Below are 15805 nucleotides of genomic sequence, written 5' to 3'. Positions count from 1 at the left end.
ACATCTCTAGGCATTTCTAGAACCTTCCACACTCTTCCCACCAATGGCTTAGTGTAGATGGCTCCAGGAGTCTCCAAAAGCTTCCCTCCTCCTATATAAGCCCATGGGGAGGGTCATTTGAAGCATCCTGTGACATAAGGCCTCAAAAAACAAAGACAAAAAGAATCACCTCCCTTTAAGTGGATGCTATCCACTCTAGGAAGCCTATAAGGGAGAACGCCACCTCACCTACATACAATTTGGCACAACTCCACAAATTACAGACAAAAAAATTCTTTAACTTCTGAACGTTCAACACCCCCCCCCCCCCCCCCTAAAAGTTAATCTATTCATCTCCTTCCACACCGTCCAAAAAATACACAACGGAATGGCGTCCCAGATCTTTTTCCTTTTCTTTCCCACAAACGAGCCCCTCCAGCTAGCTAAAACCTCCTTTACAGTTTTTGGAAAAACCCATTTCACATCAACTAAACCAAAAACAATATCCCATAGAGCTCTAACCACTGTACAATGTATAAGAATATGATTTACACTTTCTTCCTCACATCCACACAAAAAGCAACGATTTGGAAGTTGTAGTCCTCTTCTTTGAAGTCTATCCAAAGTAAGCACCTTCCCCCACGTCGCCTCCCACGCGAAAAAAGCAACTTTAGTTGGCACCCTTGCCACCCAAATGCTTTTTGATGGAAAGCCTGTGTCATCAGACCTCGCTAACAAACTATAAGCTTCCTTGACCCTGAACTGACCACTTCTTCCTTGCCTCCACAGGACTGAATCTTCCTCCAAAGAGGGTTTGTGACCCCTCAATATATGAAGAAAATCCCCAACCAACTCCAACTCCCAATCATTGAAGTCCCTAAAAAAATTTAGATTCCAATTTCCTTGACCTGAATTTTGATCCCACATTTCCTCAACCGTTGAGTTCCTTTGAACCGCCATACCAAAGAGGTGAGGAAAACAATGGGACAACGCTGACTTTGAACACCACACATTTGTCCAAAATCTGATCGTGTTGCCCTTCCCTACTCGGAATATCATGTTATCCCAACACCACTCTGATTCTTTCCAAATCTCCTTCCAAACCCCTACTCCAACCGCCCCATTAGCCTTCTTTGGCCTCCAACCAAGGCCCTCCTGCCCATACTTGACCTTGATCACTTGTTTCCAAAGATTATCTTTGTCACAGACATACCTCCATATCCACTTGTCAAGTAAAGCTTTGTTCAACACAGCTAGCTTCCTAAGGCCTAGCCCACCTTTATCCTTGTCTGTACATACCACCTCCCATTTAACCAGATGAATTTTCCCCTCCATATTTCCCCCTCCCCACAAAAAGTCCCTTTGCACTTTCTCAAGCCTTCTAGCAACGACCTTGGGCATTCTGAAAATAGACATTTGGTAGATTGACATGCTAGCCAAAGTACTTTTGATTAAAGTGACTCTTCCCCCTTTAGAAATATATTGTCGTTTCCAAAGAGCTAGTCTCCTCCTGACTCTCTCTTCCACCCCATCCCACATATAAGGCGCTCTTTTGGGGGCCCCTAAAGAAAGACCCAAGTACTGAGAAGGTAAGGACCCCACCCTACAGCCTAGCTCAACAACCAACTCCTCCATCTCCACCACCTCTCCAACTGGAATGATTTCACTCTTGGCTAAATTAATCCTTAGGTCTGAAGCCGCTTCAAACCAGAATAAAATCCAACTTAAATGAGTTAGATGATCCTTTCTGGCCTCACAGAATATAATTGTGTCGTCAGCAAAAAACAAATGAGAGATGTTCAAAGGGGGTCCACTACCACCCCTTATGTTACACTCTGATAAAAAACCCCCCTCCACAGCTCTCCTAATAAGAACATCTAGCACTTCCATTCCCATAACAAAGAGATAAGGAGACAGGGGATCTCCTTGTCTAAGGCCTTTAGTGTTAGGGAAGAAGCCTGCAGACACTCCATTAACCAACACTGAAAATTTAGCTGAGGATAGGCAGCTCCACATCCACCCCACCCACTTAGACCCAAAACCCATCTTTTGCAACACCTTCAGCAAAAACTTCCAATTGATAATGTCATAAGCTTTTTCTATATCCAATTTGCATATAAGGCCCTTTTCTTTTCGTTTTTGCCATGAGTCTATCACTTCATTTGCAATTAAGGAAGCGTCAAGAATTTGTCTTCCCCTCATAAAGGCATTTTGAGAGGTAGAGACTACCTTTCCAACTACTTTCTTTAGTCTGTTAGCTAGCACTTTAGCCAATAACTTGTAAAGCCCCCCCAGGAGACTAATAGGTCTAAAGTCTCCAAGGTCCTCGGCCCCACTTTTCTTGGGGATCAAAACTAAGAAAGTATTGTTGAGGCTCTTGAGGAAAGAGCTATGTTCGTAAAAGTCCTTGAACATTTCTAGAATCTCCTCTTTAATAAACTCCTAACAACTTTGCCAAAATGCCATAGTAAAGTCATCCGGACCAGGGGCTTTATTCCCATTCATCTCCATCAAAGCCACATGGATTTCATCCTCTGTAAAGGGCCTCTCTAGATTCTCAGCCTCTTGTTGGCTGATCTGATCAAACTGAAGTCTCCCAATATCCGCCTTCCACCCCATATCTTCTGAGAGCAAATTTTTAAACGCATTAGCAATTCCTTCCCTAATTTCCTGCTCCTCTAGTAGCCATTCCCCATTGATCTTAATTCTCTCCAAAGAGTTATTTCTACGGTGAGCACTTGCCATGCGATGAAAGAAACCCGTGTTTCTCTCCCCCTCTTTCAGCCATATTTCCCTTGAGAGCTGTCTCTAGTGAGTTTCCTCCATAATTACCCATTTTCTGTAATTTTCTTTTGCCTCTTTCTTAAGCTCTGTTTCCTCCACAGTCAGAATTCTCTCGTTTTCCTTCCTATCCCAGAATTCCACCTGCTGCAAGGCTACAGATTTGTTGCACTCCAGCTTTCCAAAGACTTCTCTATTCCAAACTTTCAGCTTCTGTTTGATTTCCTTCATCTTAGTAGCCAATTTGTAAGTAGCACTGCCCCTAACATCAATTCCTTGCCACCAGTTGTGCACAAGATCTTTGAATCCCTCAACCTTAAGCCACATATTTTCAAATCCGAATGGAGTTGGGCCTCGTCTTATCCCACCCCCCACTAACGTGATTGGGAAATGATTGGATACCGGACGGGGCAGCCTACACTGATTAATCCCACTGAATTGGTCTATCCAGCTAGGAAACACAAGGAACCTGTCCAATCTTGCCCAAGTTTGATTATTTTGACCCCCATTCCAAGTAAATTCTCCCCCCTGAAGACGAAGATCCACCAGCCCAAGATCATCCACAATCTCAGCAAATTTCCTCATTGCTGAGCTAATTCTCCTCTGGCTACTCATTTCCCTCGGAAACAAGGTGATATTAAAATCCCCCCCTAAACACCAAGGGTCTTCCCACAACCCTTTAATCGCCCCAAACTCTTCCCATAATGCATCCCTTTCCACTTTGGAGAAAGGGCCATACACTCCCGTAAAAACCCAGATAGCCCCATTTTCTACGTTCCGGAATCTGCAAGATAATGTAAACTGTCCCTCCTCCCAATCTAGAATGTCTAAAGACCTTCTATCCTAGCATATAAAAATTCCTCCCGAAGCCCCCTCCGTATTCACAGCTTTCCAATCTAGGAATCTCCCGGAGTCTAAACTTCTCGCAATGCTATCCGACATAGATTGAATTTTTGTCTCCTGAATACAGATTAAGTCCACCCTCTGGTTCCTTATGAACGTCTTAATAACTTTTCTTTTGGAGCTATCGTTTGCTCCCCTCACGTTCCAGCTCAGAATTTTCACCTTCATTGGACAATCACAATTTGGCGCCCTTTGCCCTGTACCGAGTCTTTCTGTTTAATCCCCCCCTCAAAATCGATTTTGAAGACTACCCCTTCCTCCCTTGACCTTCTTTTCTCATCCACCACTTCATTGGCTATCAATACAACATCCAAAATGTGTCTCCCTTCAACAAAGGCTCCTTGAGAACCAGAGATTGTTTCATGAAGAACTTTGTGTAAACGCCCTGATAATGTGGCTTGGCAATTGTTACTGAACTGGGAGCAACAAGAATTGTTTTTTTAGAAGTTTGTACTTTCAATTCCTTAATAGGATTAACATTGAGCATTATAAATTGTTACAATCATTTAGGATCTTAAGAAGAGAGAAAAGCTCATTGGCTTCTAGGTTGGTGAGGTTGAAAAAATTGAAATTCCAATGTTGCCTGTTTTCAGAGGTGACCCAAAATTGGTTGTACAGTTGTACTTACAAGATTAAAAGATAAAATAAGTGAGGGAAAGAAACTGACTGAGGGTTGTCCCTCCACAAGAGGTTCGTTCTATAAATTACTTCCAAACCCTTTAACCAGACATGTATATGACAAATTAAGAGAATATTGAGGCTGGGATTAATGGCGATTGGCAGATTGATCAGAGATCATGGAGACAAGATGTTCTGCAACGAACCCAAACTTTCGGGTTGTGTTGGGCTGTTTGTTGGACCATGCATATTCTTGTAACCTCTTTTAGCTCTGTAGCTTCTTTTGCTTTTCTAGAAGCAGTCTGGGCTTGATTTTTCTTATTTTGATCAGACTGCGTGTATCTTTTTTAAAGAGATATCTTTTTCTCCATTATTTTACTAATTCATTGTAATGAAATCATTGTTTCTGGTTCTGAAAAAAAAAAAAAAAAAAAAAAAAATCATTGTTTCGGATTGGGAAGGGAAAAAAAAATGAAGAAACAAAGGACCCTGGTTGTGTTTTTGGTCTCTGAGATATATCCATACTATTTTGGAAGGTTTGATTGAAGTGTTCTCATATGGTATTAGAAACCTCTAGATGGAGGGGGATTTAGTTGTAGTTATCTCATAGATTGCTTGAGGAATGAGGGGGCCATGGAAATTGCATTTCTTGAGGAATGAGGGGGATTTTAGTTGTGGGATTTGCTTCATTTTTTCGTTTCTTTTTGGGCTTACTGTACTGACCTTTTTAAACCCTACCCTTTGAGTGTTATTCAGCTTAGTTGGCTCTCGATTTGTACACATTTGGGTTATAAGGGTTGGTTTGTTATACTTGTATAGGCCTTTTGTCCTTATTGTATAGCCTTCTTTGTTTTGTGGAGGTTTACTTAGTTACTTTTGATTAGGTTTGTACTTCATGAGGAGGACCTGTCATCCTTCTTATATTCTTATTATCTATTAATACATTTGTTTGTTTCTGATTAAAAAAAAAAAAAAAAAAAAAAAAAAAAAGGATTATTGACCATTCTGGAGGTTGAGGATGCTTCTTGGTTGGATGCCTAGGTCTGAAGACCAAGTAATTGACAGGTTCGAAGATTTTGTTGGAATTCCTTTCCTTCCTGAGTGTCATGGGGTTTGGGGTTATTGGTTGAGGTTGTAGATTGGATTTTTTTGGGTGCTTTTATGTTGCGTGGATACTTGAAATTTTCCCTTGTTATTGTTATTTTTTTCTCTGCTTTGGTTCAAGGGTGGGTCATCCTTTCTTGTAATCTCTCCCATCTTTGTTTCTGTGAATACAATTTTCTTTGGTTTCATATTGGAAAAGAAGAGGTAAAACCTTGTATTCTTGAATGCTGCTCTTCAAAGGAAAAAAAAAATAGTTCTCACTGGTATATCCGTAAAATCCAAGTACCGATATAGCCTTATTTACCGATATTTTCATCCTTGCATAAAACTCAAGTGTCTTCAAAATAATATCTGCATTGTAATTGGCAAAACCATGGCTAGCTTTCAGGCATTGGGACAGGCTCATTGCCAAGGGTGAATGCTCTAAAGTGCACTTTAAATGTTAAGGGGAGAGCAGTAGGTTATATTTTATCATTATGGAGATTAAGATTATGAACTTGACAGGTTTTTACAGTGTTTTTTTTTTTTTTTTTGCATCCCACATTTTAGAAGGGTCAGTACAGCAACCTCTGCTACAGCCTGGAAGTCCTTATTACATGTTTTTTTTTTTTTCCTTAGGTCTTTATGTCTTGCAGGTTTTTGGGAGTTTTCAATGTGCTTATGTTGATCTTCCACATACCTTCAGTTTTATATTAGTGTGGTGGTCTCCACACCTCTCCTTTCATGATTTTTTGTTCCTCTCTTTTACAGGAAGAATCTGATGTGAGAACTTTTTTTTCCTGTTATTATATTTGTTTTCAAGTTTTTTTATTATGCTCTTGTTATGCAGCTGTTGAGGAGTTATATACACAGGATAAGGGGGAATCTGCAACGCTGCAGAACTGGAAAAGCAATGGTTTGAAGCAATCTGATTCCACCAAGGAACCATATGTTGGTTCTTTGCAGAACTTACTTCTCTACTACCCAGGTGTAGTTTGCCTACCAAATAGTTTGTTTTAACCTTCCATTAGTTGCATGAGCCTTTTTGTTACACCTTCTTGTGTCACTAAAGTTTTTCAAGTTACATGGTTTATTAACATTTTGTTTTCCTTGTTTTAAGTCTGGTCCCTTTTTTTTTTTTTGTTTGGATAGGTGACATGATTACACAGTTTCCAGTTGTAAGCTGTGTTGAACTTGAAATTCTATGTGAAATTGATAAATTTAAGAACATCTTTCTGAGTTAGATTTGGTTGCTGTTTTATTAAACTTGTTTTTAGAATTGTTTATTTTCCTCATTTTTTATAGAAATTGGAAAAAAGAAAAAGTTAACTGTAGTGGGACTGTTCAAGCTAATACAGGATGGTGTTGTTCATACTGTTTGATGGTGAATTGTTAGGGATTTATTTTTAATGTCTTGAGTTTCTATTTACATCTAATTAGTAGTGTTTTCTTGGGTCGCTAGGAGCTCTGGGACCATTCTGTCTACTGGAAATTTGTGTCCAATTTTGTCACTATATTGGTTAGGCTTGTTCTAGAATTGCTTACTCACATTGTGAGTGATAGGCTTAAAGAAAAAGGTCAAAACTATGAAATGCAAGTACATGAGAGGTGTACAAGATACACCTAAAGTATCCAACATAAGAAAATTGAAAAAATGTACAAAGCCACCCATACCCAGGGAACTAATATTATCTATGAAATGTAAAAACAAAATCTCTCCTCATTATACCTTCTTGTGCCCATACATAGAATGGTCAAAGAATGATCTCTTCAGGCTTTTTTTTTTCTTTTTCTTTTTTTTTTAAATAAAAAACTATACTTGTATCTTATTAATAAGAATAAGAATAAGAATGTGTACAAGAGAAAGAAGGATGAGAAATTCTTCAAAAAGGAAAAGAAAGTGTACAGTTATGCTCCTTTATGGCTGTTAGTTACCCAAGACAAAATTGTTGCTGTATCCATCTGTACTAGTAAATTGGTGACACCCAAGACAAAACTGTGCTTTGGATTTTCCTTTGCAGATCCAACACAACATTCAAGCTGACACCTTGATGTGTTGGATTCATTGAGATTGGGTTGAAGAGATGGGGGCAAGGAGCTGCTAGAACCCCAGGTTCAGATGGTGGTTTTTCTAATGGGAGAAGGAGATGGTGGAGGATATTTTTTTTCAGCCTTTGTCTTTGATGATCACATGTGGTGATTTTGTTGATAAGCTGGCATGGAAGGTATCTAGAAAGGGCATTTTCACCATGAGGTCGTACAAGTTTTTTTGTCCAAAAATTGCCTTGTCTTGCCCAACCAGAAAGATTTCGAATTCTAAGGTACCACGAGAGGTGAGCTTCTTTGTCTGGGATGCAATGTAGAGGAAATGTCTTGTCATTGATCATCTTATGAGAAGAGGTTGGGCCATGGTAAATAGGTGTTGTTTCTGTATACAACAAGAAGAATCGGCTGACTGTAGTCTAATACATTGTGAGTGGTCCTTTGAACTATGGTCTGTGATGTTCTGTCTGTTTTGGGTAGCTTTACTTCTTTCTCAGTAGGTCAAAGATTTCCTTTTAGGGTGGCATGGTAGTTTTCTGGGTCATAGGAAAGTCAGTTTGGAAGATCACCCTTTTCTGCTTGTTGTGGAATATCTGCAAAAAGAGATAAAAAAAACTTTTGAAAGCTTGGATCATATGATGTTGATGGCAGAAGATATATTTTTAAAGTTTTTGATTTCTTGGTAGAATTGTATTTGAGAGTTTATTAATATATAGCTTTATTGATAGTTTGGAGATGGGTTAGAGAAGGGTAGGTTTGTCTTAGTGTCATTTTTTTTGTGGACCTTGTTGCAACTTTCATTCTTTGTGTACCTGAGTTGTGGCCCCTTTTTGTTAGGTGTCTTTATTAATTCATGTTATTTTAGTTTGGCTATGAAAAAAAGGCGTTGAACTGTCTACTTTGATTGAAAAGTTGCTTTTTAATAGGGGAGATACTTATTGTCAATAATATGGTGCATATTATATGAAGTGTATTGTCTATGCTATGTGCATCAGGCAGTCTCCTGGGCCACAAGGTAGGGATGTTAATAAAGCTTACATCAGCATTGGGCAATGTGAGGGTACATTCTGTTCGGTTCATTTTCCTTCTCAATGGTACAATAAAAAAAATATATAGATAATTTGCAAGAGTGTGTGTCTGTGGGCTTTGCTTTGTTTATTTTCATTTTTATTTTTTAAAAGATAGTAACCTAGTTATTTTGATATTCTCTTCTTGTATTCCAAAGTGCCAAGCCTCAGGTTTTGTTTCATGTTTGAAAATATTCTGGAGTTAATTGAAAATTCAAAGGTTCACTTAAATGTAGGGTCAAAATAGCAAAGCTTTTGTCTAAATCAGGGATGAGTTAAGCATTTTCATAATCTATTAAATGAGTCATCATGTGTTGTTGACTCAAGTTCAAGTGGATGTGCTTGTATTGTGAAGTATTGACAATGAAGCATTTAGAAATTTTGTAGTGCAATTAGAATCTGTTTTTTTTTTTTTAGGTTCAGATGGTAAATAGTTAAACTTGAATCATGAAGATGTCCACATTTCAATCTGTTTGACATGAATAAATAGATGGCATTTGAGGTTAAAAAATTTTCAAGTGAGCCGTTTTGGTTTTGTGTCACTCTGGTTAATGTTCATTTAGATGGAGGATCTAATGTATGAAAACTAGGTTCAGTGCATTGAGGAGGGTTTTCCACATTTTGTCTCATGGTAGTGTCCTTTTGGTAGAGTCCTCAAACAGACTAATCAGGAAGATGATTCTTTGATAAAGAAGGGAGTTGGATTGGTGGATCCCTCCTCTTTGGTTATTCTTTGCCTATTCCTTGAGAGTGTGTGCATATTATATATATTTGGAGCTTTGTTGTGTTTGTTTCTTTTTCTTTGCAAAAAGATCTCTCACCCTCCTATCTGTATCCATCCTACTTTCTCTTATTGATAACATTCTTTGTCTGTCCTATTAAAAAGGCTCATGATTATTATCAATGGGAAATGCCAATTGTGCTCATTTTATCTCATTATAGGCAGTCAAAGGATGCTTTTGATCTTTGCTCTCAGGATTATTTAAATAACAAAATTATATCTGTTGAGTCATAGTAGTCACAAACTGTGTGGTAAATTAATAATGTGGTTCTGTTTTAATATGCTATCCTCTATCACAGGCTGCATCTCTGTAGATGAAAGTGCAAATCGTTTGTTCCTGTCAGACAGCAATCACCATCGGATTATTATATTTTCCGGCAATGGAAAGATACTAGACTGTGTATGTATGACTTTATATCATTCGAGTTCAACTGAAACAGTGATTCAATTTTAATTTCGTTGCTTGCTAGTATTGTTTGGTTGTCTAATACAAAATTGACATGTCAACATCATGTTTTTCTTTGTACCTTACTACGGCATGTCGTTTTTTTTTAAATCAGCAGTAGAAGGAATATGTGATCTTAAAGTAGGTACTACCTGAAGCACATAATATTACACTTTCAGCTTAATTCTAATATATTTTAAGGATGTATTGAGCTGCCTTGGCTTTAATTGAGCCTTTTTTAAAATAATAAAAAATTATTATTATCTTACTGTGGCTCTTCATTTGATGTTGGTTCATAGGTAGGTAGTGCTAGTTTTGTGCTAGAATGTTTGGAACTCAATCAATGACAGCCCATTAACAATCCCTTGTTTGATTTTATGTTTCCTCTAGATTCATAGTGTTCCCTCTCCCCCTTTTCCTGTTTTATTTTCCTTTTACCCACATTGGTGTTTCCCATGTATGCTTCCTGTTTTCTAGGGCCTGGTGCTTCTACTGTATCCTTTTTGTAAATAAAAAGAGGGAAAAAACCTAGTTTTGTGCAAGATGGTGCTTCTATAGGATGTTGTTAAACAAAAGAAAAAAAGGCATTACTAAGGCCTGACTACTTGTTCAGTGTAAAGGATTGTATTTTTTTCACATGCAAGGAAAATATGATTAAAGAAACCCTAGCAAAGAAGTGTATTGAATTACAAAATTTGTATACAAAAGACACCAAAAGGGAAAGCCAGTGAGAGAGAAAACAAAAACAACTCTCTCCCCACAAGTACCCAATCAATCTACAAAATCAACTACAAACATTTGCATCCCATCTATGAACATCCTTATCCACATCAAAAGAGTGCAAAGAAATATGGATTTGATCTGTTTACTTCTTGTTTTCCTATGATCTTTGATTTCTCTCCTTTTAGACGGTCCAAAATTTGCACAAAGGACAATCTCCAAACCTTCTAATGCCTTTTCCATATAAAAGATTCATGCTGACCTAATGGGGTCTCTCCAACCAATAAACCCAACACTGATGCGATTCCAAACAAAGAGAAAACTAGTTGCCATAAAACTCTTGCTTTAGCATAATGGAGGAGAATTTGATTGAATAATTCTTCTTTACCTTTGTAAAGAAGGCATCAATTCACCATGGTTCATCCTTTACTTCGTAACTAGTGCAATGTCAAAATCTTCCTCCATGTGGCTTTCCAAGCAAACAACCTCTCTTTCATCAAAATTGTAGGATTCTAAATCACTCTCATAGGGAAAGAGGCTGATTTTCCACAATACTAAAAAGGAGTATAAGGATCTAATTAAGAAGTTTCCACTCCTCAAATCTATACAAACCTATCTTCCTCATCCTTTTTTTTTGATCGGAAACAAACAAATGTATTAATAGAAAAACAAAAGAAGGATGAGAGGTCCTCATAAAACAAACCTGATCAAAAGTAACTAAGCAAACCTCCGCAAAACAAAGAAGGCTATACAAAAAGAACAAAAAGGCCTATATAAGTAAACCAACAACAGCCCCTATAACCCAACCCTAAAGTGTACAAATCGATAGCCAACTAAGCTGAATTACACTCAAAGGGTAGGGTTTAAAAATGTTTGTACAGTAAGCCCAAAAGGCAACAAAAAAATGAAGCAAATCCCACAATGAATCCAACATCCTCCAAATGTTCTCGAAAATCCTAGCATTCCTCTCTTTCCACACAATCCACAACAAAGAGAGACAAGTTATCCTCCAAAGAGCTCTTCCTCTAAATGAATTCCCAAAACACTTGAAGGAAATCACCATCATATCACAGAGTGCTTGGCGAAACCCACTCTTTCCCAACTTATGAAAAAATCCTTTGCCACAATTCCAAAGCAATCGGACAATGTAAGAAAAGATGATCAATTGTCTCAATACTACTCCGACATAGAATGCACCAATCAGGACTAAGGGTTTTGAAAGGTCTTCTCAACTGTAGAAAGTCATTAGTATTTACTTTCTTAAGTGCCACTAACCATGCAAAGGCCTTGACCTTAGAAGGAACTTTTGAATTCGACATAAAATTAGCTGGGTAGAAGGGGATTGAATCTAGAGAATAGGATAAGACTGAAAAAAACGACTTAACTGGGAAAACTCCTAATAAGGACGGTACCCAAGATCTCGTATTTGAAATATAAGGAGACAGATGGACATTGGACAGTAAGGACATTAATCTTTCAGGATCCTCAATCTTTGTATCTGTTAGATTATGACGAAAGGTAAGATCTCGAGACAACAAAGTGTTATTACCAAGGATAGCTGAAATAAGACAATTTGGTGACTCTAAAAAGACTTGGAAATTGTACACGCAAAGGTTGATCCCCCCACCACAAATCTTCCCATAAACGGATTCTAGACCCATCACCCGCCACAAAACGAGTGTGTGTAGAGAAAACTTGAAGCAATTGTGCAATGACCTTCTAGGGGTAATGATGTGACCACCTGATTCTATTGTTGGCATCCCATCCATTAGGATGTGTCCCATAGATACTCAAAATGACCTTATGCTAGAGGGTAGTACTTTCCTTAGGGTACCTCCAAATCCACTTTCCTAATAAAGCTTGATTCCTCAAAGAAATTTTCCCCAACCCTAAACCATCAACTTCCTTTGGCTTATAGACTAAGTCCCAACTCAGTAGATGATCGTTTTTACCTTCCCCACATCCTGACCAAAGAAAATCTCTTTGAAGTTTCTCAATCCTCAAAGCTATAGAAACCGAAATCTTGAAAAGAGATAGAAAGTAACTCGAGATATGCGACAAAGAAGATTGAATGAGGGCGATTCTACCACCAAAGGATAAAAAACTTTTTTCCACCCATCCAACCTCCTAGAGACTCTTATCTATCACAGGGTCCCACAAGGAACTTGAATTTGGATTTCTCCCTAAAGGGAGACCCAAATATGATAAAGGTCACTCAAAAACTGCGCAATCAGGCAAAGAAGCCAACCTGGCTGTTTGGTCAATGGTAATGTTGATTCCAGATAGAGTGCTCTTATTTAGGTTCATCCTTAGCCTTGACAAACGCCCAGAAACTAATAGAATTAGTTTCAATGAGATAAGCTCTTCTAAGGAAGCTCTAGCAAAGAGAACAGTGTCATCCACAAATTGTAAATGCGACACCCTGGTCCTATTTCTACCCACCCTGAAACCCTCAATAAGACCTTTCTCCTCCGCTCTCACAACCAACCTACTTAAAACGTCAACCACAATGGTGAAGAGAAAGGGGGAAAGGGGATCTCCTTGTCTTAGATCTCTGAAAGCCTTAACCCACGCCTTAGCATTACCATTCACTAAGATTGCGAAAGTTGCCAAAGATAAACAACCCCTCATCCAATACCTCCATCTTAAACTAAACCCTTTTCTTTCAAATTTGACCAAGTGAAGGAGGCATTTGTCAAAGGTGGATTAATCAACTCACAATCCCTTATAAAGTCATCAAAATCCCTCATGGTTGGGGTTACCCTAGGCCCTCCTAGCTTCTCAGAAGTTCTTCTAATGACATTGAAGTCCCCACCAACACACCATTTCGGGAAAGTTAAGCCTGAAAGATCTTGAAGCTCCATCCAAAAATCCTTTCTAAATCGTGACGAGTTGGGACCATGCTTTCAATGTTATCTTCCCTGTCCCTTTTCACTGACTTTTCTTGCAATCTTGAGAGAAACACCTCTACACTATCCAACTCCAAATCATTCCATTGTATAGAGAAACATGGATTCTCGTAGCCTCCCTTACCTAACTAGTCCTATATCTTCACCTTTCAAGCATCCTTTGTTGAAGCCATGACATAAAATGAGAGAGGGAAATGCTTAAAGGAGAATCCTTACACCACCCGATCTTCTAGAACTTCACATTCCTACCATCACACACAAAAAAAAAGGTTCTACTTTTAAAAATATCGTGTTCATTTTGGATTGCTTCCATAACCCTACCCCAAATGCTTCACTTTGTGAGAACGCTAACCCTTCTTTTCTTTTCCAAACTTCCTAGCAATAATCTAATTCCATAGAGGCTCACTTTCTAAAGCATATCTCAAATTCCGCTTGCTAAGCAACATCTTGTTAAGGGAAGAAAGGTGTTTGCTCCCATGCATCCTTTTAGCCTTCCCATGCAAATGATCAACCATTTTACCAAATAAGACTTTTTCTCAAGCACTCCTCTACTATGAAGGAACTCTCTTTGAATCTTCTCAAGTCTTAAGCTTACCTTGGGACGACAAATAATGATACAAAATAGATGGGCATGTTAGACTATATGCTTTTGATCAGAGTAAGCCTCTACCTTTTGAAAGATATTCCTTTTCCACATAGCAGGTCTTCTATTAAATTTGTCTTCCACCAGATCTCAAACTCTTGTTGACTCATAGAGGGCATCCAAAGGAAGAACCAAGTAAGTGGTAGGAAGGTTGCTTCCTACCCTAATTATAAAAATTGATCAAAAGAAAAGAAAAGAAAAACAAACCAGACTACATCAAGACATCTCAACTTTGCTAATTTAACCTTTTTGATGTGCATGTCAAAATCCAATCAAGTTGAATCATTTTGAGAGGAATGCCCTTGAAAGTTGTTTTAGTATAGGCCCAAAAAATGAGTAGAAATAGACTAAGTCCCGTAACATTTAGGAAGTCCTTTAATTGTCCTCAAAGATCCTTGCATTTCATTCCCGCTATACTATTTAAATCAATGTAAGACAAGCAATTTGCCATAGAACTAAAGAAATAGTGAACGTGTCACTAATATTTCTAAGAGGAATCCAACCCAAACTAGCTAGTTTGAAGAATTCATATCTCCAAAGTCATCGAACAGTGTAAAAAAAGATGATCTATCGATTCTCCATTGCTCATAAGAGTACAACAATCTAGACTAAGGGCTTTGAAATGTCTTCTCACCTAAAGTAAATTATTGGTATTAACCTTTTTGTTGGCCATTGACCAAGCAAATGCCTTGACCTTTGATAGGGATTTTGATTTTCCTACGAAATTAGCAGGAGGGAAGAAAACTAAAGTTGATTGATTAGATAAAGCTAGGAGATTATGTGATTCATCTTCTTTTGGTGCCACACTAATCTATCACTCCCACCCTTAGTGCCTATTTTTGTCTATCATCTGTTTTAATGTAGTTTGACTAGACATTTTTCATTGTCCATGTGTAAAAGAATATACTAGAACACCTTGGGATTTTAATGTAACATAGGGGAGAAAGAAGAAAATTTGATACATCATTTTTTATGCCATCCTTCATTGTATGTACATATAAAGAGATAAATGGATGGATGGATAGATATATAGAGGGAGGAAGAGGGAGGGATTTTGTTGTACCTTTCCCTTCCTCCAACAATCCCCTCTCTCCCCTCTCATTTGGGTCCATCTATCGAAAGATAAAATGAAGAAGGTACTTGATTCTGACTTTAAAACTATTCATATGTCAGATCGGTTCAGCCCCAGGTTTTGAGGATGGAGAATTTGAATCTGCCAAGTTAGCACGCCCTGCGGCTTCATTTTATCATGCTGATGAAGATTGTCTATATTTTGTTGATTCAGAGGTATGCATTCTGAATTTTTTGAACTATGAGTTATGAACCATATGCTATATCTTGAGCTGGTTCCTTGTCATTTTCTTTTCCTGCTGAACTGGCTGGTTTTTTAATTACTGCATAGATTCATGGGTAAAGAGAAATAGTTTTCTTTTTAGTAAGCATACTCTTTCCTCAGCTTATCCCGTAATACAGTTATGGTTTTGTATAGCTTCTATGGAGGTGTTTTCTTTGGAAGCAGAAGTCACTCTGCTTCCCATTTTGAATTCCTATGCACTTTCTTTGTTAATTATGATTTGAATAGGTTGCCTAAGATTCTTGTTTTCTTTGCAGCAGTAAACTACAAATGATTAAAGACTATTCATGAATCACTAATTGGTGATCATTCCGAAAATAATTCTGAATCGCAGCTTGCTTTGTTAATTATGATTTTGATAGGTTGGCTAAGATTCTTGTTTGCTTTTTGGAAGTAAACTTCATTTGATTAAAGACTATTCCTGAATCACTAATTGGTGATCAGTCTGAATGGCAGTATATGCTTCTTTTGTCCGCTAA

General features: G+C 38.0%; 1 protein-coding gene across 3 annotated transcripts in view; it reads left to right on the top strand.

The window, feature by feature from the left end:
- The window catches only part of LOC117918346, a 65573-nt gene that overhangs the window by 18043 nt on the left and 31725 nt on the right, over nucleotides 1-15805 (top strand). For all 3 annotated transcript variants that reach the window (XM_034834920.1, XM_034834921.1, XM_034834919.1), the window contains exons 7-9: nucleotides 6215-6352; nucleotides 9555-9655; nucleotides 15146-15259. In XM_034834920.1, coding sequence (XP_034690811.1) covers nucleotides 6215-6352; nucleotides 9555-9655; nucleotides 15146-15259 — 353 coding nt within the window. The remainder of the gene's footprint in view (nucleotides 1-6214; nucleotides 6353-9554; nucleotides 9656-15145; nucleotides 15260-15805) is intronic.

The sequence above is a fragment of the Vitis riparia genome, chromosome 7 (genome assembly GCF_004353265.1).
Source record: "Vitis riparia cultivar Riparia Gloire de Montpellier isolate 1030 chromosome 7, EGFV_Vit.rip_1.0, whole genome shotgun sequence".
In the NCBI taxonomy this organism is placed as follows: domain Eukaryota; kingdom Viridiplantae; phylum Streptophyta; class Magnoliopsida; order Vitales; family Vitaceae; genus Vitis; species Vitis riparia.
The sequence above is the reverse complement of the archived record's forward strand: the minus strand, read 5'-3'. Positions and strand labels throughout refer to the sequence as shown.